At 45.5% G+C, this 27,649-nt stretch overlaps 1 protein-coding gene across 1 annotated transcript; it reads left to right on the top strand.

Annotated features, from left to right (window-relative positions):
- The first annotated feature begins 395 nt into the window (after positions 1–395).
- Positions 396–13,735, top strand: HERPUD1 (homocysteine inducible ER protein with ubiquitin like domain 1). The gene is made up of 8 exons (XM_038753599.1): positions 396–628; positions 4,618–4,695; positions 4,789–4,863; positions 7,206–7,333; positions 9,034–9,159; positions 9,476–9,817; positions 11,327–11,435; positions 12,775–13,735. Exons 1-8 carry the CDS (start codon positions 482–484, stop codon positions 12,940–12,942), a joined length of 1,173 nt encoding a protein of 390 aa, XP_038609527.1. The 5' UTR covers positions 396–481; the 3' UTR covers positions 12,943–13,735.
- Positions 13,736–27,649: the final 13,914 nt, after the last annotated feature.

The raw sequence follows: 27,649 nt of genomic DNA, 5'->3' as shown, positions 1-27,649 counted from the left end.
AGTGCCCTGCACACGGTAAGCGCTCAATAAATACGACTGAATGAATGAATTATAATTAATAAATACGATTAATATAATAGAATGACTACAACCCCGCCCTCAGAGAGCCCCAGGCCTCTCGATTGCGCGGGATTGCGCAATCACCAGCTTTTTTCTCCTCAGGCAAAGCCCCGCCCCCTGGGCCGCTCCGGACCAATGGGCGGCCGCCTCTCCGGACCAATGGGCGGCCGCCGCTCCTCCGCTGTTCCCGGGTTCTGATAGGGCCACGTTAGGGTGGGGCCCTCATCGTGGACCAATGGGAGGCGGCCACAGAGCATTCTCCAACGCCCGCGGGAGGGCGGGGCGCTATAAAAGCGGCGCTGCGGCCGTGACAGCTCGCGCAGTGGAGGGTCGGGCGTTGGGGGTCAGTGGTGTGGCTGGTGGCGCTTGGAGGCCGCGGAGCCGCTCCCCGAGGGGAACCGTTCTCCCGTCAGCCCCGGACATGGAGGCCGAGCCGGAGCCGGAGCCCGTCACCCTGCTGGTGAAGAGCCCCACCCAGCGCCACCGCGACCTGGAGCTCAGCGCGGACCGCGGCTGGACCGTCCGCCGCCTCAAGGCTCACTTGAGTCGGGTCTACCCTGAGCGTCCGGTGAGAGCTAAGTCCTTCCCGTCCACACCTCTCTCCCGGTAGGGGGCGCTCCCTCCCGCCCCCCCCTCCGCCTTATTGAGTTCTTTCGCCTCCCGGTAGGGGGCGCTTCCTCCCGCCCCTATTTCATTTCGTTTCTTTCCTCCCCCCCCCCCCGGTAGGGGGCGCTCCCCTCCCCCGTTTCATTTAGTTTTTTCGCCTCCCGGCAGGGGGCGCTCCCTCCGGCGCCTGTTTCATTTAGAACTTTTCGTCTCCCAGTAGGGGGCGCTTCCTCCCGCCCCCATTTCATTTAGCTTCTTTCGTTTCCTTTCCGGTAGAGGGTACTCCCCTCCCGTTCCCCCCTCCCCCATTTTATTTAGTTTTTTCCCCTCCCGGCAGGGGGCGCTCCCTCCCGCTCCTGTTTCATTTAGAACTTTTCGTCTCTCTGCCAGTAGGGGGCGCTTCCTCCTGCCTCCATTTCATTTAGCCTTTTCGTTTCCCTTCCGGTAGAGGGCGCTCCCCTCCCGTCCCCCCCATCCCTCGTTTTATTTAGTTTTTTCGCCTCCCGGTAGGGGGTGCTCCCTCCCGGCCCCCTGCCCCAGGCCAGTTTCATTTAGAACTTCTCGTCTCCCTCCCGGTAGGGGGCGCTTCCTCCTACCCCTATTTCATTTAACTTTTTTTGCTTCCTCCCCCGGTAGGGGGTGCTTTCTTCTGCCCCTATTCCCTTTAGTTTTTTTCGTTTCTCCCCCCCCCCCCCATAGGGGGTGCTCCCCTCCCCCGTTTTATTTAGTTTTTTCTCCTCCTGGTAGGGGGTGGTCCCTCCCCCCCAGGCCTATTTCATTTAGAGCTTGTCATCTCCCTCCCAGTAGGGGGCGCTTCTTCCCACCCCTATTTCATTTAAATTTTTTCGTTCCCCCCTGGTAGGGGGCGCTTTCTCCCACTCCTATTCCCTTTAGTTTTTTTCGTTTCTCTCCCCCCCCCCCGATAGGGGGCGCTCCCCTCCCCCGTTTCATTTAGTTTTTTTGCCTCCCGGCAGGGGGCGCTCCCTCCCATGCCTTTTTCATTTAGAACTTTTCCTCTCCCTCCCAGTAGGGGGCGCTTCCTCCCACCCCCATTTCATTTAGCCCTTTTCGTTTCCCTTCCGGTAGAGGGTGCTCCCCTCCTGTCCACCCGTCCCCCGTTTTACTTAGTTTTTTCGCCTCCCGGTAGGGGGCGCTCCCTCCCCCCAGGCCTGTTTCATTTAGAACCTTTCGCCTCCCTCCCAGTAGGGGGCGCTTCCTCCTGCCCCTATTTCATTTAACTTTTTTTGTTTCCCTCCCGGTAGGGGGCGCCTCCTCCTGCCCCTATTTCATTTAGCTTTTCTCGTTTCTCCCCGCCCCCGATAGGGGGCGCTCCCCTCCCCCCGATTCATTGTTTTTTACCCTCCCGGCAGGGGGCGCCCCCGCCCGTGCCTGTTTCATTTAGAACTTTTCGTCTCCCTCCCAGTAGGGGGCGCTTCCTCCCGCCCCTATTTCATTTAGCTTTTTTCGTCTCCCTCTCGGTAATGGTGATGGCATTTATTAAGCACTTACTATGTGCAAAGCACTGTTCTAAGCGCTGGGGAGGTTACAAGGAGATCAGGTCGTCCCACGGGGGGCTCACAGTCTTAATCCCCATTTTGCAGATGAGGGAACTGAGGCACGGAGAAGTTGTGTCTTGCCCAAAGTCACACAGCAGACGTGGGGGAGCTGGGATTAGAACCCATGACCCGAGCTGGGATTAGAACCCATGACCCGAGCTGGGATTAGAACCCATGACCCCTGACTCCAAAGCCCGTGCTCTTTCCACTGGGCGCTCCCCCCCACTTTTCATTTAGTCCTTTTTGTTTCCCTCCTGATAGGGGGTGCTCTCCCCCCCCCCCCTCAATCCCACACCTGTTTGTTAGATCTTTTTGTCTCCCGGTAGGAGGCGCCCCATCCCTCCCCCATTTCATTTAGCCAATTTGTTTCCCTCCCGGTAGGGGGCGCACCCTCCCGCCCCCATTTCATTTAGCTTTTTTCGTTTCCCTCCCAATAGGGGGCGTTCCCCTCCTGCCCCTCCTTGTTTCAATTCATCTTTTTCATCTCCTTCCCGGTAGGGGGCGCTCCTTCCCGCACCCCCCCACCCCCCCCCCACTTGTCTGTTGTGTGACCTTGGACGTGTCACTTCACTTCTCAGGACCCCAGTTCCCTCATCTGTAAAATGGGGATTAAGACTGTGAGTCCCACAGGGGACAGGGACTGGATCCAGTCTGATTAGCCTGAATCTGCCCCAGTGCTTAGAACAGTGCTTGACACATTCATTCATTCAATTGTATGTACTGAGTGCTTACTGTACTGTACTAAGCACTTGGGAAGTACAAGTTGGCAACATATAGAGGCAGTCCCTAACCAACAGTGGGCTCACAGTCTAGAAGGAGGAAAGAGTATGAGCCCCACGTGGGACAGACTGTATCCAACTCTCCTCACACTCATTATGAGTATCGCACTCATAATACCCTTTCTACCAGGCCACCCTCTAGACTGTGAACTCGTTGTGGGCAGGGAACACTCTAACAGGTCTTGTATTGAACCCTCCCAAGTGCTTAGTACAGTGCCCTGCACACAGTAAGCGTTCAATAAATCCCACTGAAAACGAGACCAGGAACGAGTAAGAGGACCTTGCCCTTCCCTATTCCAGAATGGCTTCGACTTCTTCTTTGGGAGAGAAAGATCAGAGATGGGGCCTTCCTTCTTTTCTTGCTCTCAGGGCCCTTGTCCTTCACGTTTCCCCGTGTCTTGGGGCTTAAACTCACTTCTTCCCCGGTGGGGAGACGAAGCTGGTAGTTTCCCAAGGCTGGTCGATTGGGGGGCAATAGCCAGGAGGACTCCCCGAGACTCAGGATTCCTAGTAGTTTGGTGGGACTGACTCCTCCTTGTTTTCGTCCTTGAAAGAAATGTTGACATCCATTTCTGCCTCCCCTTCTCCCTGGAGCGGTGAACTTGGGCCTCTCGGAGGTTTACACAGCACTCCAGGGGAGTCTTATGCAAGAGGCAGCAGAAGGTTATCCGCAATTTAATTGTATAATTCTGGATTCCTAGTGCAGAGGGTGGCTGATAATTACAGAAAAGTTGCTGATGAAACTAGCCAACCAGTTGCACGATATTTGCAACGCAAAACAAGTGCCAGCTGCAAGAGCCCGAATGTCACAGGCAGAAGTGAAACCTTTTTTTAGAAGTAGACAGTTATTTTAGACCTTTAAACATTTGTCTTTTTTTTTTTCTTGCTATGTACTGGTTTTCTTAAGGAAAACTTGTCATTTTCCTTAGAAAATAAGGGACCATACCAGTTTTAAGTAAGGAAGTCTTTGTTACCTTGAAAGGAAGTTTTCAGCATGATGTTAAGCACATATGAAAGCCCATAAATCTGGAGATAAAATTTTGACCAGGGTTTGAAGAGTAATTCCTTGTTCTGGGAATTTAACGAAATTCAAGTTTGATCATTTGCAATGGTTTTGCTCAAAATGCCGTTCTTTATAAGAGCAATTAATATTTTAACAGTATAAATTTGACTAAAGTTTTACTTTAATTTTTCATGAAAAATCAGGGTTGGGATTGAAATCAAAACAGTGAAATCCCTTCCATTTAGGAGACCTGCCCTGCTCTTATAGCCCAAAAACCTCACCCCTGGAGTCCAAGACCTGGAAAAACCTCTAACAATTTCCATACCATGCGTGCTTTCCTAATACTAGCAGAAATATTTTACTTGTAAAAATTGATTTTTTTTTATAGATTTTTTAATTTTGTAGATCCTTTGTACAGGATCTACAGATCCTTTATATAGATTGTTAATTTCTTTACCTTCTAAAACAATGTTTCCAAATCAAATGGAATTTTTGCATATTGGTAATCCTTCTGTGTATTAAAAGTTGTCAGTGCATCTGTCGTTAAATGATGGGAAAAACTGTCTCGCCTGTGTCCAAACATTGACCTGTGTTTTACTTTCTCTCCAATAAGCGTGAAGAGGATCAGCGGCTTATTTATTCTGGGAAACTGTTGTTGGATCACCTTTGTCTGAAGGATGTGTTCCCCAAGGTATATTTCTTCTCACATTAACTTTTGAGGGCAGACAAGTATTTACACAACAAACTTATTGTTTACAGTTATCTTTTAAACTTTTTATTTCAGCAAGAAAGACGGCATGTTCTTCATCTGGTTTGCAGTAACAAGAACCCACCCAAGGTGCAAGAAGCTAGTGCAGCGGTATAGTAACCTTTTTTTTTCTTTAAATTTCCTAAAAATAGAACGTTGTTGATTCAGTTTCTTGGAAAGGTTAAAAAAAAAAAAAGTTGACCCAAACTCACTGGAGATTTTCTCCAACTTTTTTTTTCCTCCTCTTTTTTCCTTACCTAGAAAACAAGGTTCAGAAATTGGAGTTAAAAAGCCTTTTAGACACTGAAAATAACACTGTGGTTAGCTTTAAATATGAACACGTGAACTGCCCATGAGATCATCTGGAAATCTGCTCAGACATAAATTCAAAATGAGTGCAAGCTGGGTAGGAAAAAGCCAGGTCAGCCCTTAGGGAATGAATCACATTTCAGTCAGCAGCCTTCTGTGGTGATTTCCCTGTTGTCATGACTGAAGAATTCTTTTGGAAATGCTTGCAAATTTTATTACAGTTCTTAAGGCTCCCCCTTTAACCGCCCATCCCAAGAGTTTAATTGCTCTGGAAAAAAGTCAAATTCAAGTAGAAGTTAAACAGTTAATAGTTTTAAACTGGATTTAAATTAGACCCTGGTGACATGCATCCTCTATTACTTAAAGAACCAACCCCTGTAATTATGGAACCACCAGCTGCTGCTATTTTTGAGAACTCAGGGAAGATGGGAGGAGTCCTCAGAATGGGCAACTTTTTTTTTTCCTCTCCATTTTGAAAATGGATGATCCTGGTAGTTACAGACCATTGTGTTTAACATGGCCCACCATTTTTCCCCCCTCACTAAGTTCCCTCTCTATCAAACACCCTACAGCCATTTAGTAAGATCAAGTAATAGGAAACTACTAATTTAGCTTTGTGTAGAAGAAATCGAGCCAAACCAACTTAATTTCCTTGTACTATGACATATCTCAAATGTAAGAATTTAGATTGTTCCATTCTGTTGTTGTGATTGACATCCCAGGAGAATGTAATCAATCGGTGGTATTGAGTGCTTACTGTGTACAGAGCACTGTAGTAAGTGCTTTATTTATTGAGGGTTGTTTCATTGAGATTATATTCTGGGACAAATTCTAGTTAGTACCCCATCAAATGACCCTATATTGGGTGAGATTGCCAAGCCTTTGGTAGATTGGGATAAAATTCAAAGGAGCCTAGACCAGTTGGAGAAACAGTAAGTCCTCATCAGGGATTAGAGTGGAAAAACAACAATAGTAGAAGAAAACGGTGGGGTTGATATTGGTGAAGCACAGAAAAAAGTCTAGGGGGTCATAGTTGACTACGACTAAGAACAACAAAGTAGCTATGTTATTGAAGTGAGATGTACCAAAAATGGTTCAGGAGATAACACCTTTGCTCTACTGTGCACTGATTAGAATATTAGAATATCATGCCTAGTTTTGACTAATTTTTCTTAATTTAAAAGGGTAACAGAGGGGTGCCAACAAAAGATTATAGAGTAGAAAACGGGTCAGATGAGAGCCATGGGGATGTAACCTAGAGAAGATGTCTAAAGGAGGGGTTGGCCTTAGAAACTGAAGAGAATGCAGACTTGGTCCATCTTGACTGAGAACCAGCAAGAGGCTTAACTTAAAGCTGTGATAATTTTCAGCTGGGCAGAAAGAAATGCATCATGACTAGTCTGGTGACAAAACACTGGGGAATGCACTACCAGGAAAGGATGTAAATGTTTCAGTCTTTGGGGACTTAACAGATTGCCAGCTGTCCTGAGTAGCTCAGTCATGTGGCAGTGCAGAGGCTATAGCCAGAGCCAGGTGATGTTTTTGTGGTTGCTTCCAGTTTGATTCATTCATTTATTCAATCGTATTTATTGAGCGCTTACTGCATGCAGAGCACTGTATTAAGCGCTTGGGAAATCCAAGTTGGCAACAACTAGAGACAGTCCCTACCCAACAGCGGGCTCACAGTCTAGAACGGGGATACAGACAACAAAATGAAACATATTTACAAAATAAAATAAATAGAATAAATATGTACAAGTAAAATAGTGTAATATTCATTCATTCAATTGTATTTATTGAGCACTTACTGTGTGCAGAGCACTGGACTAAGCACTTGGAAAGAACAAGTTGGCAACATATAGAGACGATGAACATGACACAATTCTGGACTCTGCTGGTTATGTTATTTTTGGATGAAATCTTATTTTGAAGTAGAAAACTTCAACTTCCCAGAATGGTATTTCTTATTTTATATATTCACTTCTGCATTCCCTCTGCAACTTTCAAAAATTTTATGCTTGGAGATTGACTTTAGGAGCCGTTAGAGGGGAAATGTTCAATGCCACAAATCCTTGATCAATTGCAGAATGTTGCATCAGAGCCTTTGTTGTTCTTAAGCCCCTGGTACTCACTGTATTCTTTAGATTGCTGAAGGAAGTGAGCAGTCCACCGCACTTAATCAAGATTCTCCTGGGGAGTCCACAAGTGATGGTGTAAGGCACAGGGAACTACTTCACAATGTTTCTTCACTTCCATGGGAAGCCAACTCTAGGTAAGTATAATATTGAAACCTCATGGTTGTATCTATCTACAAACCAGTATTTAGAAATACCATTTTCCAGAGTAGCAACATCCCTTTTTAGGGCTAAGTTTTGGGCATTTCCATATAGACCACTGTTGCTAACGCAGTGTTTCATGCAGTATCAGGCAGCCTGAAAATTGGACTGTTCTTGCTTCTCCTCCTCTGCTCCCACCCTATTTTGGACAGGTACTGTCTGCCCTCTTTGTTTCATATTCACTGCTTCGTATGTAGTAAGCACTCAATAAGTACCAAAAGTAATTAATCTAGAAGATTACTCAAATGCAGATTGGGAGTAGATCTAGTTTAGATGTCAAAGGGATTTAAGGAGGAAAAATGGTAAAAGCTACTGATCTGTAGGCAGGCCTGTGCTCTTTCCACAACTCCTAAGAGTCAGGGGACCTGGGTTCTAATCCTGACTCTGCCAGGTGACATGGGACTCCTGTGCCACCCTTTCCTCACCTGTAAAATGGAGATTTAGTACCTTTTCTCCAGCTTAGACTGTAGGACAGGGATTTTTATCTGATGTGATTGCCCAGCTCTTAGTATAGTGTTTGACACAAGGTAAGTGCAGTATTATTATTATTATTGTTCTAACTGGCGAGTGTGGTTCTTCACTTATTTTGGAACCAGATGTTTGGTGTACACCAAGGACCAGGGATTAAAACTAGTGAATCCTGTCTGGAGGTGGGGTGGGGGGGAGAATTTCACTAATGAATAGAAAAGAAATCTTTGATTTCTCTTTTCCTAAGAGGCCCCTTTAGTAGCCATTTGCAATAAAAGCTGAGATGGTGGAGTAGCCAACTCCACAGCTGTTTTATCCATTCAGCACTGAAAACATTCTTTAACTTTTTTTAGTACGAATGAGGTTTTCCTTTGAAACCCTCTGCACATATAGCTCCAAACTCTAAGTGGAGTAGGAATTTTTCATTATTAAAGGCATCCAATCCTCAAACACTGTAAATAAACTAAAATTATATAACTGGATATGATGGTGACATGAAGCCCTTGCCTTTAAGAGTCTGATGATTGAAGGCTGTTTAATCATGAAAGCCTCAATTGGTTGAATTTCTCCAGGTCAAGGGTGAGAGTCAATACCAGAAAGGGTTTTGGAATTTAGTTCACCACCTTTTCAAAGTGGGGAGGAAGACTGTCAATTCTTCAAGTAGGGATAGACCTTCCGTGATGCTTCATTAGTGTGAAGTTTTTAGAAAGTCATTCTGTTGGAACATATCTCAAGCAAAAATGTACATTCTTCCCCAACCATATTTAAAGGCAACAAGTTGAGGTGTGGAATGAAGAGCTGAAACTAGTGTCTTTTGCATTGCTACATTTCTTGCAAAAGTAGCATGCCTTTGGTAACATAGACCGAAAGAGACCTAAGCAACCACACGACTTGTTCAGTGATATTAAGGACACAGGAGTGCAGTTTCCTGAGTCCTCTGGGGGCTATCTAGCTTCTTCCACCATCCACCAAAGCCACTCTTAAACCATCCCCCAGAGATCGCTGATATGGAAGCACTACATGAAAAACCCAAGATATTACTGACACTGCTCTCGCTCAGTTTTTCCTGTTTATATGACCCAATTTCCTCCAGCTCGAGTCTACAGCGTGCACTTAATTTTTAAAAGTCAAACAACAAAAGCCAACTCCCTTTTCATTTCTGTCTAAGACTTGAAGCAGTTCAGCAAGCCTTTCAAGGAATCAGTCCTGGCTTTTCGGGATATCCTCCGACCTACGGTTGGCTTCAGCTCTCCTGGTTCCAGCAGATTTACGCACGACAGTACTATATGCAGTAGTGAGTATTTTTCCCTCTTCACCTTCTCTCTAGGATTTAGTGGATCTGGGTGGTAGATTCATCAGCTGCAGAGTACAAGGCCAAGACCTCACTCCAAGTGGTTTTGTCTATAGTTTATCCGATTGGAATTTTAAAACCGCTTCCCCTTCCTGCTTTTTAGGAATGATATTCTAATGTTTTATGACTGTCTGTAGTGATGGTTCAGACTCCGCAACTTTGAAGATTACAGTCTTCTAGGCGGTATTAATAATGGAGTTGAAACAGGGTACAACCCCGAAACTCTGCAATTCTGAACAACCGAACCGTCTTATTTCAGCTTAGCAGCCACTTCTTCAGGTGCCTTCACACCAGCAAGTGCCCAGGAGATCCCAGGAGTGTCGACGGCAACTCCAACAGCTATTCACAATCAGTTTCCTGCGGAGAACCAGCCTGCCCATCAGAATGCTGCTCCTCAGGTGGCCAATCCAGGGGCCAATCAGAATTTGCGGATGAATGCGCAGGGTGGTCCCCTCGTGGAAGAGGATGAAGAGATGAATCGGGACTGGTTGGATTGGATCTACTCAGCAACGACATTTTCCGTTTTCCTCAGTATCCTCTATTTCTATTCCTCTCTAAGCAGATTTCTCATGGTTATGGGTGCCACAATTGTTATGTACCTGTAAGTAAGGTGTTTTTTTGTTTTTTTTGGGAGGGGTGGCGTATGTGGGTTTTTTTTCTTTAAGACAAATACCGCATTTATTGCAGAGGTGGTCAAGCTATGGCCCATTAACTGTCTGGGCTGTCTACATCAGAGCTCTTAATCTAGCTCCCAATCTTCGTCTTCTTCCCCCAGCCTCAACCCCTGCTAATCACATCGTGGAGGGTGGGTGATGGAGGGGTGGGGGGCCCTTAGGCCCAAAAGTTCTTCCTCTCCCCCCCGCAAAAAAAAACAGCGTAGGGGATGCCACTCAAGTAAAACGGTCTCTTACTGTAACAAGTGGCCGTGTGCAGCAAACTAGAAGGAAATAGAAGAGTTATGGCCTAGTGGAAAGAGCCCAGGCCTGGGATTCGGAGGATATGGTTCTGATTCTGGCTCTGACACTTGTCTGCAGGGTGATCTTGGGGCAAGTAACTTCTCTGTGCCTCAGTTACCTCATCTGTAAAATAAGAATTAAATCCTAATTCCTTCCTAGTTACTGTGAGTCCCATTTGGGACAGGGATTGTATCCAACCTTATTAACGTGTATCAGCCCAGCACTTAGAACAGTGCTTGGCACATAGCACTAAAGCACTATTATTATTTTTTTAATATAATAGAGTAGTATGTGTAACAGTGCCTCACTTCTACATTTTAGGGTAGGTACTCATTGTTTATACAAGGCAGCAGTTCCCAAAGAAGTTCAGTGACTGTAAAGAGCATTTAATGTGAATAATCAAAAGAACATATTCTCTTTTTGTCCAGAAAAGAAGCCTCTCCTATTTTATATCCCATACAGACACGAGAAAATTTAACTGAAAGCTGGTACCATTTTTGTAGCATCAGATTCACACTTGTCAGACCTGTTTCTAAGACGTTATTCTCCACTTCTGAGAAGTTTGGTCAGGTGCAGATAGCTTGCTTCTATCTGCTGTGTGGATCAAGAGAGGCAGGAGCTGCTCTTTGACCCTTAATGGCCCAGAGGCAGCTGAACAACCCCCGGGGGCAAGGTGGCCCAAATTCAAAGGCTAATTTTTGGCCTGGACACATGCCTTGATTTGGAGAACTAAGCATCAGACTTTGGATGAGCCCATCGGCACCTTCTACCCTCCCCAACAGAGTACAGACACCAGGCTTGCTTAGTGCCCCAGATCTTGATGTCTGCTGCAGGTTGTCAGAAGGAGGAAAAGCTTGTTCGTAGTGTTTTATAACTTCACACCCTCCCCCTCTTTGCCCCCAGGAAATATTTCCACTTTCAGAATAAAATTTGTCACCCATTCCCATGATCATCTCCACGTCTGTGTATCTGGGCAGTCAGACTTGAACTTAATCTTTGTTACAAGCTAGTCATCCTGTAGATGACATCAGATCTGGTTTCGGAGTAGCAAATATAGTCTATCCTATTTCAAACTCATTCATTCCTGCTTAAATCTGTGTCGTAGTCTGAAACACAGATCACTGTGCTTGGTTTTTTTTTTTTTTTTTTTTTAGGCATCACGTTGGCTGGTTTCCATTCAGAGAAAGGCCAGGCGGTCATCTCCCAAATAACATTCCACTTCGACCAGTTAATGTAAATCAAGACCCGAACAATAACTTGCAGGTAAGGCATTTTGTATTGAACCATTACTAGCTTGCATTAGAAATTCCTTCGCCTCTGGCTTTCCTCAAAGCCAGAGCTTTGGGAAACAGTATGGCCTAGGGGATAGAGCACAGACCTGGGTTCTAATCCTGCCTCTGCCACTTGTCTGCTGTGCAGCCTTGGGCAAGTCATTTCACATCTGTGAGCTTACCTCAGCAGTAAAATGGGGATTAAGACTGTGAGCCCAGGGGAGACATGGGCCATGTCCATCCCAATTAGCTTATTTCTACCTCAGTGCTTAGTACATAGTGTCTGGAACATAGTAAGCACATAAATACCATAAAAAGACGAAACGTGCAAATCCTTCAGAATAGTGTTTGAGAGTTTTGTCTGTTTTTTGACAGTTACTCTCCCCTGTCCAAGCCTTATTGAGGGCACATCTCCAAGAAGTCTTCCCTGACTAAACACCCCCTTTCCTCTTCTCCCATGCCCTTCTTCATTGCCTTGACTTGCTCCCTTTGTTCATCCCCTCCCCAAACCCCACAGCACTTATGTATATATCTGTAATTTTATTTATATGTCTTTCTCCCACTGTGCCCCCACCCCAGACTCTAAGCTTGTCGTGTGAGGGAGCATCTGTTGTTGTACTCTCCCAAGCACTTAATACAGAGCTCTGCACACATTGAGCACTCAGTAAATGTGATCGAATGAATAAGAAGAGGTACACTCTGATGTCTTTGGATCTAGAAACTTGCTCTCGAACAGCTGCAGGAAAAACAATTGCAGTCCAGTATTTGAAATATTCCATGACTTGTAACAAAATGAACACGAAAATTTCAGTTTTGGTCCTGTGAACAGACCCATCTCGCTGATATGAGGCACAGGCCTTAACTCAGTCTTAAACAAATTCAGCCAACAGTAGGGCTAGTATCTTAATTGACAACCAAATTCCATCTCTCCTAGGAGCTCTGGATCTGTCAAATATCAGGAACATTTTCATTTTTCCCCATCCTTTCCCTCTGCCCCCACCATGGCCTGTGATGTAGCTTACATGTGAATTTATCCAGCAAGAAATTGGAGGCTTCTGCTCTGCAGCAGTGGTGGGAGGTGTGTGTCTGACTTAGAGGCAGCATCTTCAGTCTCTCCGTGTTTTGAGTGCCTGGCCCATGCAGGACCCTTGAGCTACTGACGCTCATTAACAGATTCGTTATTGATAAGATTCCCATAAAAGGATGGGAAGAGTTAGGAGAAAATCTGCAAATGTGGGGTAAAATTGGAGGGTTTTTCAATAAACTGTTCATTGCTCTTAATAGTCTACTGTGTTGTTTTTTTCCCCCCCCAATCTCTTCCATGAACATAGGAGGAAAATGGTGGCGGAGATGGAGAACCTGAAGTCCTCCTTCCCGAAAGAGCCTTATCTGAGGGTGAACGGCCGGGGAGCCCTTCCTTGATGAGCACAGCCTGGATTTTTTTCAAAACGTTTTTTGCCTCTCTCTTGCCAGAAAGTCCTCCAGCTGCTGCAAACTAACCCCCTCTGGATAGTCTGCAGTTGGACAGGTCGAAGCGGACCCACGAAACTCCAGCTTTAACTTTCCTCAGAAGTACAGGCCGTCAGCCAAACGACCAAAAAAACAAAAACCAAGGCTCTTATTGTCTTGTGACTAAGCAAATGCAAAAAAAAAAAGGATCTTGAAGCCATGACCCAAGTTCATAAACTTAGCATCCCATATTTTTATTCCAAAGGACTTTAGTATGTGTGTAGTTCCACTGGTATCTTATGCAGAAGGCCTTAGTTTGCATTGTTGTGCCTGAGGTGCACCCAAGGGTGTTGTGAGTGTGTAAATTTGTACATAGATGCAATAGAAGCAGAATGATTCTGCCAGAGCGGTTTGATTCCTGTTGGAATGTTTTAATGTGGTTTTAAATTACACTAAGTGTAGTATTTTTGTATAATCATTGAAATGGCCAGACCTTGCTAGCAGGGCTTTTTCTAGGGAAGATTTATGTTGAAATTGCTTTAAAAACATAGTACATTATCTTTAAGGAGAATTTATGGCGATGGAATCCCAAGTTGGGTTTCCTAGAAAGTAGTCTTCCTATAAATTAAGCTTAAATTGTTTGAGGTTTTAAAATGAATGTGACTATTACAGAATAGTGCATTCATAGGGTGAGTTGCTGACAGCATTTTAAATACCTTGGGTTTGTTTAATTCTTGGTTTTTGTTTTTTTTTAAACAGCCCTTTAGACTACAAGTAATTAGACATTGTAAAACCAGACTGTGTATATTATTTCTAAAAATAAACGTTTGGCTATAGTCAGTTCTTTCTTTTGCCGACCAGATTCTTGGCTTGTGGCAACTTGTAGGTTTTTACCTGCTGTTCTGAGTAAAAGGTAAAACCCCCCCAATCACTTTTTTTTGTTTGTTTGCTCTTATGCTAATCATTAGTCTTGGAACCTTTTCCCCCAAAAACTGCACTACTTGCAAAAAACTTTCTATCTTAGCTGTAGTCAAACCTCCTTTGTCCTCCTGGGATGAAAGGTTCTCTCTGCTCTTGCATCATTATTCATGTGGCAATCCCATCAGTTGTATTTACTGAACACTTAGTGTGCAGAGCACTGTACTAAGCACTTGGGAGAGTACAGAGTAACGGTTGGTAGACACATTCCCTGATCACAATGGGGAGTGGGGAGAAAGGTGTTAATATAAATTATGGGTATGTACATAAGTATGACGGGGCTGAAGGAGGGGTAAATCAAGGGTGCAAGGGCAGTGCAGAAGAGAGTAGAAGAAGAATTGGGGGCTTAGCCAGGGAAGGCCTCTTGAAGATGTGCCTTCAAAAAGGCTGTGAGGGTGGGGACAGTGCTGGTCAGTAAATGAGATCAAGGTACAGTGAGAAGGTTGGCATTGGACAAGTGAAATGTGCAAGCTGGCTTGTCGGAGGTAAGGCAGGAAGGGGCAAGGTGACTGAATGCTTTAAGGCCGAGGAGTTTGACGATCTGCTTTTATTCCAAAGTGTATTTGCAACATAAACCTACCTCCTTGTTCAGTCCATTCTCAGTTGGTAGAGCTAGAAATGATCCCACTCACTGTGTGCTCAGGGTATATTTTGTAAGTGCTTTTTACTCTCTGCAGCACTCTGGAAATTAATGTTCTAAATTCAGGGTCATATCACAGGCTTTCAAATCTGCTGCAGTGTATTGTACGAGGGATTGTTCAGTAGTGCTTTTGGGGGTGTTTAGAAGCTGGGAGATTGGTGTGTACTTTTTCAGTATTTAGCCACTTAAATTCTAGCCCTTAAGGTCTTGCTCTTTTTTTAGGAAAAAAAAAAACCACCCTCCCTGGCAATATATAACCCATTCAGGCTTTGTTTTTGTCTTTTTTTTTAGTTAGGAAAATTTTAAAGTAAATTTGAATTTGGTTACAACCTGAAAAGTGGTGGGTGGGTGGAGGAAAGAGCTGGGAAACTGGAGCAGAGTGACATAACCTGAAATAAGGTTCTGATAGCATTTTTGGTTTGTAATACACCAGTTTGCTTCAACATCAATTATCAGTTGAATTTAAAGAGTGCTTACATTATGGAGGTGGCTTGAACTTTTTACCCTGGCTTACTGCCGGGCTATTTGAAAACAACATGCATTCTAAGCTTTTTAAAAAGGATTTTTTGATTCCTCTTTGACACCAAACAGGGTGTATTTCGTGGTCTTGGGAAAGACTGGATTATAAAACAGGAACTTCTTGAGGGTTTTGTTCTAACGACCTGAGCTCTTGAGGCCATCTTCCTGTTTTCAACAAGTTTTGACTTTGGGGAACTTAGTCTAGAGGGAAGCAGCATGGTCTGGTGGATAATCACAGGCCTGAGAGTCATAAGGAACTGCGGTCTAATCCTGGCTCTGCCAGTTGTCTGCTGTGTGACCTTAGGCAAGCCACTTAACTTCACTGTGCCTCAATTACCTCGTGTAAAATGGGGATTGACTATGTGGGACAAGGACTGTGTCCAACCTGATCCACTTATATCTATTTCATGCTTAATATGGCACCTGGCACATAGTAAGCACTTAAAATACCATTTTGGAAAAAAAAAGGCAAGGTTGTGGGGAGTGGAGAGGAGTTAGCCTAGTAACAGCTGTGGTCTTTGGGGCAAGGTTCATGTAAACTACATGTGTGCTCAGTGTTGTGGGCATAACTGTTGTGGATTCAAAGGAAAAGTGGGGAGGAAAAGGGTCCCTGTCCTTGAGGAGCTTCCAAGTCTTATCCAATCGACTATCCCAATTATGAAAACAAGCACATAACCCAGAAGAGAGTGGCCTAGGGGAAACAGCACAGGCATAGGAGTGTAGGGGCAGGAGTTCTAATCCTGGCTCTGTTGCTTGCTTGCTGTGTGGCTTTAGGCAAATCACTTCCCTGTGCTTGGGGTTCCTCCTCTGTAAAAACAGAATTAAATGTTTGTTCTCTCCCTTAAACTATGTCCAACCTGATTTTTATACCTGCCCCAGTACTTAGCACCTAATAAGTACTTAAATACCATTGTTACTGATCAATTGATGGTATTTATTGAACACTTACTATGTGCAAATCTCACCTGGGGGAATACAATACAGCAATGTTACCATTAAGGGAATGTGTCTGCTATTAATATTAGGATGAGCATGGAAAACATGAAGCAGTGCTGCTGTGGGCAGGGAATGTCTGTTTATTGTTGTATTGTACTCTTCCAAGGCCCCTCTCAGGGTCCCACCTGGAGTTTCCAGTACTCTACCAGTCTTGACTATGGGAGGGAGAGTCAAGCAGAAGCATTTCCATTCCTAGTTTGGCCAGTGGCTAGAAAGTGGAAGGCAATCAAGTCCAAACACCTGTGCTGGGCAGCAGTGGCATGGGAGAGATTTGAGGGCAGAGATTCAAGTTTACTGCACAGAAGAAGGCAATGGTAAACCACTTCTGTGGTTTTTTTTTGTTTGTTTTTTTTTACCAAGAAAACTCTGTGGATACACTTCCAGAATGAGTGCAGATGGAGGTGGGGTGTTCTGGGAGAGTTGTGTCAGTGGTGTCTCTATGGGTCAGAGATGACTTGACTGCATAAGACAAGATGGGACTCTCCCAAATGCTTAGTACAATGCTCTCCACACAATAAATGCAGTTGAATGAATGAAAACTAAGGATGACTTTGCTGCATTAAACAGACGTGCATAGCTGAGTTACTGTGAGCATTTTAGGAAAGACATTAAATAGAGCTGAGAAGGAGCATGGTTTAGTCGCCTGAGAGTCAGAAGGACATGGGTCCTAATCTCAGCCCTGCAGCATCATCCGTGTGACCTTGGGCAAGTTACTTCACTTCTCAGTGCTTCAGTTACTTCATCTGTAAAATGGGATAAAAGGGTGAGTCCCACGTGGGACAGACACTGTGTCAAACCTGATTAGCAGCAACATGGGGGAGAGTCGAGGGCGGAGACCCGAGTTTATTGCGCAGGAGGCAATGGTAAACCACTTCGATATTTTTACAAGAAATCTATGGATATGCTACCAGAACGATTGCAGATGGAGTGCAGGGTGTTCTGGAAGAGATGTGTCCATTGTGTTGCTATGGGTCAGGTGACTCAATGGCATAAGACAAGGTGAGCCCACTGTTGGGTAGGGACTGTCTCTATATGTTGCCAATTTGTACTTCCCAAGCACTTAGTACAGTGCTCTGCACATAGTAAGCACTCAATAAATACGATTGATGATGATGTCAGTGTTTAGAATAGTCTTTGGCCCATAAAAGTGCTTAACAAGTACCATTATTATTAATAATTATTAGCTGACAAGCCTCATTCCATGGGCCATAATGGTAGAATCCAACTCAGGCTTTTCAGTCCATTGTATTAAATGCCCACTATGTTTGAGCACTACACTAAGATTGGGAAAGCACAATAAGAATAGGAAATCAATCGTATTGAGCACTTACCGTGTGTAATCACTGCACTAAGTGTGCTGAAAGTCATAAACTGCTTCTCAGCTCAAAAAAGAGAAGCAAAGTAGTGGGAGAGCAAGGGCCTGGGTTCTAATCCTAACTCTGCCAATTGCTTGCTGTATAACCTTGGGTTAATCACTTTCTCTGGGCCTCAGTTTCCTCATCTTTAAAATGGGGATTGAATCTCTCTCCCTCCTACTTAGACTATGAGTCCCATGTGGGACAGGGACTGTGTCCACATTGGGTAACTTGTGTCTACCTCGGTGCTTAGAATGGTGGTTGACACATAGTGACTAATAAATATCATAATGGCTAAGGATGATGATTCTTCTTGCTCTACAAAAAAAATAGTTTGGGCAGGGCAATTCTGGGGGCAGGTAAGGGGGCTGAGGCTATTACTGTTCAGGTGTGTGGTGATCAGGGTTAAGAAACTTTTCCAAAGACATCAGTCAGTGGTTTTTATTCATTCATTCAATTATATTTAGTGAGCATTTACTGTGTGCAGCTTGGAAAGTACAATTCAGCAAGAGACAATCCCTGCCCTATTGAGCACTATACTCAGAGCTTGGAAGTAACAGAATTCATAGACATGTTCCCTACCCAGACTAGCCAGAATGGGTAAATTGATAGCCCAATGCCTAAGGAGTGGTATCTTAATGGAATTGGGAAGACATTAGGAGCTAAAGAATCTGCAGAAAGACCTGATTATCTCATGAAGAGTCAGAGACAAGTATTTCACAGTAATAGAGGGAACATGGAGATGGGAAAGTGGAGCAAATATGGACACAAGTGCTCAGTGTAAATATAATTTGGTATTTAAGCACTTAACTGTGGGCCAGGCACTGTACTAAGCTCCGGGTTGGATCCTAGCAAATCAGGCTGGACATAGTCCCTGTTCCACGTGGGTCTCACAGTCTCAATCCCCATTTTACAGATGAGGAAACTGAGGAACAGTGAAGTGACTTGCCCAAGGTCACAGCAGCCAAGCGGCAGAGTCAGGATTAGAACCCATGACCTTCTGACTCCCAAGCCCATGCTCTATCTACTAGGCACTGCTTCACTTAAGAGCATCTGAATGCTTTTAGACTGTGAGCCTTTTAGACTCTCTATATGTCTCTATATGTCGCCAACTTGTACTTCCCAAGCGCTTAGTACAGTGCTCTGCACACTAAGCGCTCAATAAATACAATTGATTGATAGCCCTTTTCCCTCTTCCTCAGATAGAAAGAAAAAGCTCTTAAACAAAAGATTTTTGCTATCATCAAATTTAGCCATAAGATGGCAGAGTAGGAGTTTCATTCAGTTGCTCAGGTAAAAATGCTTTAGAGAAATCCATAGGGGGTGATGTACTTGGGGAGTATAGGGATAAGAAGAGGAGAGGTGGTTTGGTTTTGTGGGGCTTTTTTTTTTGGTTTTTTTTTTTTAAACTATTCAGGAGACTGTCAGTTGCTCAGGTGAAAAAATGCTTACAAGTATTCATGGTGGTTGATGATGTGTGGGAGCACTGGTGGCTAAGGAGAAGAGGGAAGGCTAAAAAATAAGAAAAAATATCCAATCAGTAGTATTTTTCGAGTGCTTACCGTATGCAGAGCACTGCTAAGTGCTTGGGAGTACAATACAACAGGGTTTGTAGACATGTTCCCTGCCCACAATCTAGAGGGATTCAGAAATGATAGCTTCCTTATGAGACTGGACTAAACCTGATTGGTTCATCTTGAATCTGCCATAGCCCTTAGCACAGTGTCTGGTGCCCAGGAAGTGCTTAATAAATGACGTAATTTACTAAAGAGACTGGTCACTAGTCAGGAAGGGCCTCTGGAGCTGAAAAGGATCCTGTGCTGTACTACCTCACAGGCTTGATGCCTTGGAGAAGCATGTGATTGATGTCCTGCCCCCAAAACCAAGCCCCTACCCTTCTCTGGGCTAAGTTTGTCCATCTGCAAAATCAGTTGTATTTATTGAGCACTTACTGTTTGCAGAGCACTGTACTAAGTGCTCAGGAGACTACAGTATAACACTTGGTAGACATGAGCTTGCAGTTCAGAGTGGGAGACATTAATAGACATAAATTATGGAGATGCACACAAGTGCTGTGGGCTAAGGGAAAGGGTACAAATCCAGGAAAAGGCAAACCAGCCCTACCTCTCATGTCCTCTTTACCGTAAGCTCAATATGGGCAGGGAATGTGTCTGCTAATTGTCTTACTTTTCTTAGCACTTACTAAAAATGCCCTACACATAGTAAGTGCTCAATTAATACCATTGACTGATAGGATAGTGCTTTGAGGCTGGGAGAAGAAGCAACATCAGGTATTGCAGTGAAATAGGCAAAGATAGGTTTTTTTTTTTGTATTATGGTATTTAAGTGCTTACTTTGTGTCAAGCACTGTTCTAAGCCCTGGGTTAGATACAAGTTTATCAGGTTGGACACACTCCCTGTCCTACATGGGGCCCACAGTCTAAGTAGGAGGGGTGAGGATTTAATTGGGCTCTGCCAATTGTCAGCAGTGTGACTTCGGGCAAGTCACTTAACTTCTCTGGGCCTCAGTTCCCTCATCTGTAAAATGGGGATTAAGACTGTGAGCCCCCCGTGGGACAACCTGATCACCTTATAACCTCCCCAGCACTTAGAACAGTGCTTTGCACATAGCACTTAAATACCACCATCATTATTATTATTTAATCCTCATTTTACAGATGAGGGAACTGAAGCACAGAGAAGTGATTTGCCCATGGTCACACAGCGGGATGGAGGTAGGATAAGAACCCAGGTCCTTTGACGCCCGTGCTCTATCCACTAGGCCGTGCTGCTTCTCGAGATGCAGTGTGGTGTGGGGCTAGGAGCCTGGGGGAAGGGGAGGGTTATTTTAGTATATCCCGATGTCGGGTGGCAAAGGAGCCTTCCCCTAATTGAGTCTCTTGCTCTAATTGTAGATTGGGTCACCAGCAGGTCTTTGGGCTAATCTGTGGAACGAGAGAAAGTGCAGCCTAGGGTCAGAGGTGGTTCTGAGGGAAGCCAACTACTCTGTGGGAAGCTTTTTCTCAGGCCAAATAGCCCTGCGTGGCTTATCATCATCATCAATCGTATTTATTGAGCACTTACTGTGTGCAGAGCACTGTACTAAGCACTTGGGAAGTACAAGTTGGCAACATAGAGACAGTCCCTACCCAACAGTGGGCTCACAGTCTAAAAGGGGGAAAGAGCACGGGCTTGGGAGCCAGAAGGCGTGGGTTCTAATTCCAGCTCTGCCACTGGTCTGCTGTGACCTTGGGCAAGCCGCTTAACTTCTCTGTGCCTGTTACCTCGTCTGTAAAATGAGGTTTGAAACTGTGAGCCCCAGATGGGACAACCTGGTTACCTGTATCTATCCCAGTGCTTAGAACAGTGCTTGGCACATAGTAAGCGCTCAGCAAGTACCATTATTATTAATTATTACTAGGGATCCTGTTCTGCTGACCTGGGGACAAGTCTGCCCCAGGACTCAGGAGGGAAGCAGCAGGGCCTAGTGGATAGAGCATGGGCCTGGAATTCAGAAGCATGGGTGCTAATCCCGGTTATGTCACTTGTCTGCTGTGTGACCTTGGGCAAGACACTTCACTTCTCTGTGCCTGTCACCTCATCTCTAAAGTGGGGATTAAAACTATGGGACAGGGACTGTATCCAACCTGATTTTCTTGTATCTACCTCAGTGCTTAGAACAGTTCTTGACATATAACAGTGCTCAGTGCTTAGAACAGTGCTTGGCACATTGTAAGCGCTTAACAAATACCATCATTATTATATAGTAAGCGCTTAACAGAGCCAGGATTAGAACCCATGTCCTTCTGACTCCTAGGTCTGAGCTTTATCTTAGAGAGCAGGGGTTCTCCATTCCTGCCTGGAAAGGAATAATTGGGAAAATCTCATCTTGGAGTAAGAGGAATTTTGCAAGAAAAGCAAAACACATATCCCCTGTCCTTTGGAAGCTCTCAATGTAATAATAGGGGAGACAAATATTCACAATAGCAGTAGAAGGAAGAGGGAGACATAATCAAACTTCAATCATCTTCCTTGAGGGACTCATTATGGGCAGGGAACATGTCTGCTAGCTCTGTTATATTGTACTTTCCCAAGAGCTTAGTACAGTGCTCTGTACAAAGTGCTCAAAAAATACTATTAAGGCAGAACTTCTGGGTAAGAAGAACCCTGAGGAGCTGGGGAGGTGAGAATGGATGGATTCAGCCCTACTTTGAGGCAGAAGGATGGTCCAGATGGCCACTACAGAGCTTTCTCAGCCAGTGAGTCAGAAGGAGAATAAATATAATTATAGCTATAGGCACATGGCCGAGGGCAGAATCATTGAATAGAAAACTGATTTTTGCAAGACTGGGGTGTTTAGGTGCGATCCTGCCTGGAAACAGGGGGATGGACTGAATGATCCTGTATATATGTATATTTGTACGTATTTATTACTCTATTTATTTTACTTGTACATATTTATTCTAGTTATTTTATTTTGTTAATGTTTTGTTCTCTGTCTCCCCCTTCTAGACTGTGAGCCCACTGTTGGGTAGGGACTGTCTCTCTATGTTGCCAACTTGTACTTCCCAAGTGCTTAGTACAGTGCTCTGCACACAGTAAGCGCTCAATAAATACTATTGAATGAATGAATGACCTGGGTTTTAGTTCCGGCTCCACCACTAGTCTGCTGTGACCTTGGGCAAGTCACTTAACTCCTATGTGCCTCACTTACCTCATCCGTAAAATGGAGATCAAGACTGTGAGCCCCGGGTGGGACAGGGACTATGTCCCACCTGATTAGTTTCTATCGATCCACTCCAGCGCTTAGAACAGTGCTTGACACGTAGTAAGCGCTTAACAAAATCCTGCCATCAACAGGGATGCTATGATAACCAGTTTTCTGTCCTGGGAAGCCTGTGCTTTTCCTTGCAATGTTTGTTCCTTTGTGTTTTCAGGGGAGAGGCTGGGTCAGGGCAGAGGCTGGCCAACAGGGACCACAACAGGATGGCCCTCGGCCAGGCCTGGAGTGTGGGTGTGGGGCTCTGCAGAGGTGACTTTCCTGCTTGTAGGAAATAACATGCATTGTTCATTGAGGGCCTGACTTTCCCTCCACCTTCTTTGTTTGTTGCCTTGGGAGAGGCCAGGGCAGGAGGTCCGCCCTAGGGCGACAGCCTGGAGTAACCTCAGCCCACATTCAGGGTCTTAGAAACCCAAGATGAAGGGAGGAATGCTAAGCCCCAGGGTGGGCCAGGAGGGACCCCTTCCCCCAGAACAGGCTGCTCTGGTAGTAACTGAATGCTTACTGTGTGCAGAGCACTGTACTAAATGCTTGGGAGAGTATAACAGAGTTGGTAGACATGTTCCCTGCCCACAACGAGCTTACAGACTAGATGTTAGAGGTTTGGCCAGGGGGCATCTGGGGGATGCAGGCTGGGAGGGATGGTGGCAGGCGGCTGGGGACCCCGCAGAGCTATGCTCGGAGTGGGGTAGGGTCCTCGGCAGCCTTTGGGGGTTTGCAGGGGGGGCCTTGGGTGGTGAAAGCACTAAACTTTGTGTCCTGCGGCTCCTGGAGCTCTAGGTCTGGATTATTTATTCATTTTTTTTTAAAAAAAGTCTTAATGGAATTCAAGAGTTTACCATGTGCCAGAGGAGGTAACTGAGGCACAGAGAAGTCTCATAGCAGACAAGTGGCGGAGCTGAGATTAGGACCCAGGTCCTCTGATTTCCAGACCCGTGCTCTATCCACTAGGCAACCCTGCTTCTCTTGCAGCTTTTTATTTTTATTTTTTTATTTTTTTTGATGGCATTTATTAAGCGCTTACTATGTGCAAAGCACTGTTCTAAGCGCTGGGGAGATTACAAGATGATCAGGTTGTCCCACGTGGGGCTCACAGTCTTAATCCCCATTTTCCAGATGAGGTAACTAAGGCCCAGAGAAGTTAAGTGACTTGCCCAAAGTCACACAGCTGACAATTGGCAGAGCCGGGATTTGAACCCGTGACCTCTGACTCCAAAGCCCGTGCTCTTTCCACTGAGCCACGCTGCTTCTCTTGTTGTTTTATTGTTGTGTTGTATTGTCCTAAGTGGTTAATACAGTGCTCTGCGCACGGTAAGTGCTGAATAAATATGATTGACCGACTGACCCACCCAAGGGGTTTCCTAGAGCTGATCAGGGACAAAACATCTCACGGTCCCTTAGCTCCCTCCTAAGATGACCCTAACAACAGAGATTCTTCCTCCCATGCAAAGCCCCAGCTGCCTTCTCCTCCAGGGAGCCCTCCCTGATCAGGATTCCTTTTTCCCTGTAAACCCAACCAGCTGCCCTGTTCTTCCCCTCCATACGAGGAAAAACTCATCAGTAAAGCTCAATGTGGGCAGGGAAAGTGTTTACAAACTGTTATATTGTGCTCTCCCAATTGTTGTTTTCTTTATTTTTTATTGTTATGCAGCACTTAGTACAGTGCTGCACTCAGTGCTCAAATACAATTGATTGATTGACTGAAGTTGCCAACGTTTCTATCACCCACAAAAAGAGTCACTTCTCTACAGAGAGCACCACGCACCTTGGGGGGGATTAAAAAAAGAAACCACACACCTAATAACAAAAGTGAGGGTTGCGTTTTCTAATTTGAGCCAATTTCGACTTGGGCTGGACTTCAGCCTGATATCACTTGGAGCGAGGTCTTCGGGGCTAAGTGCCCGTTTTCCCAGGTGCTTGTTCTCCAGGACACGGCTGGCACCCTGATTCTGGGGCCTCGCTCTCGGGCCGGCTGGGCGGGATGTGGAACGGAGGAGACCGAAAACGCAGCCATAACGTCGTAGCAGTGGAAGAGCCCGGTGAGTTGCTCCTTGCCACCCCCTTCTCTAGTTGCTCCCGGGCCAGAAGCATGTACTTCCTAAGTGCTTAGTACAGTGCTCTGCACGCAGTAAGTGCTCAATAAATGTGATTGAATGAGTGAATCTAGTGGGAAAACAAGTCGGTTGAGACCCGTTCCAAGAGTAAGGTCACTGCTCAGGAACCCACAGGACTTCCTCCTCCTCCTCCTCCGTTGTTCCCCATAGAGGAGGTTTGATCTCTGTTCTCCCTGCCCAGGTCGATGACCCACAGTGCCTTGGCCTTCTCGGCTACTGGCGGTCATTGGCTTCCTCAGCTCCTCAGAACAGAACACAGACAATTGCCACCGATTTCCAGGCCCATGGCCCAGCAAGGAAGATAACTACCAGGCGGAAATCCCGGCTGCCCTGGTCAATCAATCAATCGTATTTATTGAGCGCTTACTGTGTTACCCAAGGAAGTCTGCCAGAATTCTGCCCTTCCACTGCGACTGCCCCCACGATTCCTCTCCCTGGGCAGCTCAGGGAAGCAGGCAGGATCACGTCCCTTCTCCTCTCGGTGGGGAAATGTTGGGGGGACGAAGAAGGGAGGGAGAGTGAGAGGTGAAGAAACTAAAGCTCAGAGGGTGAGTGAGTCTGGCCCCCAAGGCCCGTAGATCTGCCATCTGACAGGAAGCAGCCTGGCCAAATGGAAACAGCCAGGGACTGGGGGTCTGAAGAGCTGGGTTCTAATTCTGGCTGTACCACTTGTCTGCTGTGAGACCCTGGGCAAGTCCCTTCACTTCTCTGAACCTCCGTTTCCTCAACTATAATGGGGAGTCAATATTTTTTTTTTAATGGTATTTGTTACCATATACTGGCGCTTTCTATGTGCCAGGCACTGGGGTAGATACAAAGTAATCAGGTTGGACACGGTCCATTTCTCCAATAGGGCTCACAGTCTTAATCCCCATTTACCTGTTCTCCCTGGCTACTTAGACTATGAGGCCCAAGTGTCTGACTTGATTATCTTGAATCTATTCCAGTGTTTCATTAATTCATTCAATCATATTTATTGAGCATTTACTGTGTGCAGAGCACTATACTAAGTGCTTGGGAAAGTACAGTATAGCAATAAAGACAATCCTTTCCCACAATGAGCTCACAGTCTAGGGGGGAAGACAGACATCAAGATAAATAAATAAAATTACAGATATATACATAAGTGCTGTGGGCTGGGAGAAGGGAGGAAAGCAAAGGGAGCAAATTAGGATGACACGGAAGGTAGTGGGAGATGAGGAAAAGTGGGGCTTAGTCTGGGAAGGCCTCTTGGAGGAGATGTACCTTCAGTAAGGCTTTGAAGTGGGGGAGAGTAATTGTAGGATTTGAGGAGGGAGGGCATTCCAGGACAGAGGCAGGATGCGGGCCAGGGGCTGGCAGTGAGAGAGGCAAGATCGAGGCCCAGTGAGAAGGTTAGCGGCACCAGAGGAGTAAAGTGTGCGGGCTGGGTTGTAGAAGGAGAGAAGCAAGGTGAGGTAGGAGGGGGCAAGGTGATAGAGTGCTTTAAAGCCACTAGTGAGGAGTTTTTGTTTGATATGGACAGTGGAGAGGCAACCACTGGAGATTTTGAGGAGCGGGGATGACATATAGTAAGTGCCTAATGAGTACCAGAAAGAAAGGAAAAAAAAACCTCTTGGGTCTGACCTCTCTATCCTTCTTCTCAAGGTCTGAGGACTGCCCCAGGACCAGTGTGGAGTGTCCTTTCTACTTCTCTTTTTAAAAATGACATTTAACAAACATTCAACTAACTCTGGGGTAGATGCAAATCAAATCACACAGAGGTCTCCCAATCTAAGAATTAAGAACAGGTATTGGTTGCCATAGGCTACCAATCAACCTACACATCAGGCAAAAACTCCTCACTCTCGGCTTCAAGGCTGTCCATCACCTCTCCCCCTCCTACCTCACCTCTCTTCTCTCCTTCTCCAGCCCAGCCCGCACCCTCCGCTCCTCTGCTGCCGCTAACCTCCTCACTGTGCCTCATTCTCGCCTGTCCCTCAGTCAACCCCCGGCCCACGTCCTCCCCCTGGCCTGGAATGCCCTCCCTCCGCACATCTGCCAAGTTAGCTCTCTTCCTCCCTTCAAAGCCCTACTGAGAGCTCACCTCCTCCGGGAGGCCTTCCCACACTGAGCCCCCTCTTTCCTCTCTCCCTCCCCATCCCCCCCACCCTACGTCCTTCCCCTCTGCACAGCACCTGTATATCTGTTTGTACATATTTATTACTCTATTTTACTTGTACATATTTACTATTCTATTTATTTTATTTTGTTAATATGTTTTGTTTTGTTGTCTGTCTCCTCCTTCTAGACTGTGAGCCCACTGTTGGGTAGGGACCGTCTCTATATGTTGCCAACTTGTACTTCCCAAGTGCTTAGTACAGTGCTCTGCACACAGTAAGCGCTCAATAAATACAATTGAATGAATGAATGAATAGGACGCACTGGTGGATAGAGCACAGGTCTGAGAGTCTGCGGTCCTGGGTTCTAATCCCAGCTCCGCAACATCTTCTGTGTTAACTTGGGCAAGTCACTCATTAATGTCTGCCTCCCCCTCCAGACTGTAAGCTCGTTATGGTCATGGAACGTGTCTGCTAATTCTGTCGAATTGTACTCTCCCAAGGTCTTAGTACAGTGCTCTGCCCATAGTAAGCACTCAATAACTACCATCGATTGATTGATTCTCTTTGCCTCAGTTACCTTATCTGTAAAATGGGGATTAAGACTGTGAGCCCCAAGCGGACAGCGCCTGTGTCCATTCTGACAACCTTGTATCTATCCCTGCATTTAGTACAGTGCCTGACACAAAGTAAGCGCTTAACAAATACCCCCCCAAAAAAATGTGGACCTCTGGCTTGCCAGAGCCGACAGGTGGCCATTGGCCATTGTGATCTACTCCTAGCTGCATGGCTTAGTGTATACAGCACAAGCTTGGGAGTCAGAAGGACCTAGGTTCTACTCCTGGCTCCATCCTTTATCTGCTGTGTGACCTTAGGCAATTCACTTCACTTTTCTGTGCTTCAGTTCCTGCATCTGTAAAATGGGACGAAAAGACTGTGAGCTCTATGTGGGACAGGGACTGTACCCAACCTGATTACCTTGTATCCACCCCAGCAACTCAGATTAGTACCTGGCGCATATTAAACAGTGATAATAATAATAATAGTATTGGTTAAGTACTTACTTTGTGCCAAGCACTGTTTTAAGCACTGGGATAGATGCAGTGTAATAGGCTGGACACGGTCCCTGACCCACAAGGAGCTCACCATCTTAACCCCCATTTTATCGATGAGATAACTGAGTCAAAGAGAAGTTAAATGACTTGCCCAAGATCACACACCAAACAAGTGGCAAAGCAAGGATTAGAACACATGTCCTCTGACTCTCAAGCCTATGCTCTTGTCACAGGGCCATGCT

Source organism: Tachyglossus aculeatus, chromosome 11 (genome assembly GCF_015852505.1).
Source record: "Tachyglossus aculeatus isolate mTacAcu1 chromosome 11, mTacAcu1.pri, whole genome shotgun sequence".
NCBI lineage: Eukaryota > Metazoa > Chordata > Mammalia > Monotremata > Tachyglossidae > Tachyglossus > Tachyglossus aculeatus.
This window is presented reverse-complemented; position numbering and strand designations above follow the sequence as displayed.

What these genes read in the sequence shown, in the direction of transcription:
- HERPUD1 (XM_038753599.1), top strand. Translation starts at nt 482, where the DNA reads ATGGAGGCCGAGCCGGAGCCGGAGCCCGTCACCCTGCTGGTGAAGAGC. An exon ending in GGGTCTACCCTGAGCGTCCG is followed by an intron (nt 629 to 4,617) that starts GTGAGAGCTAAG and finishes CTCTCCAATAAG; the next exon opens with CGTGAAGAGGATCAGCGGCT. An exon ending in CCATGGGAAGCCAACTCTAG is followed by an intron (nt 7,334 to 9,033) that starts GTAAGTATAATA and finishes TTTCTGTCTAAG; the next exon opens with ACTTGAAGCAGTTCAGCAAG.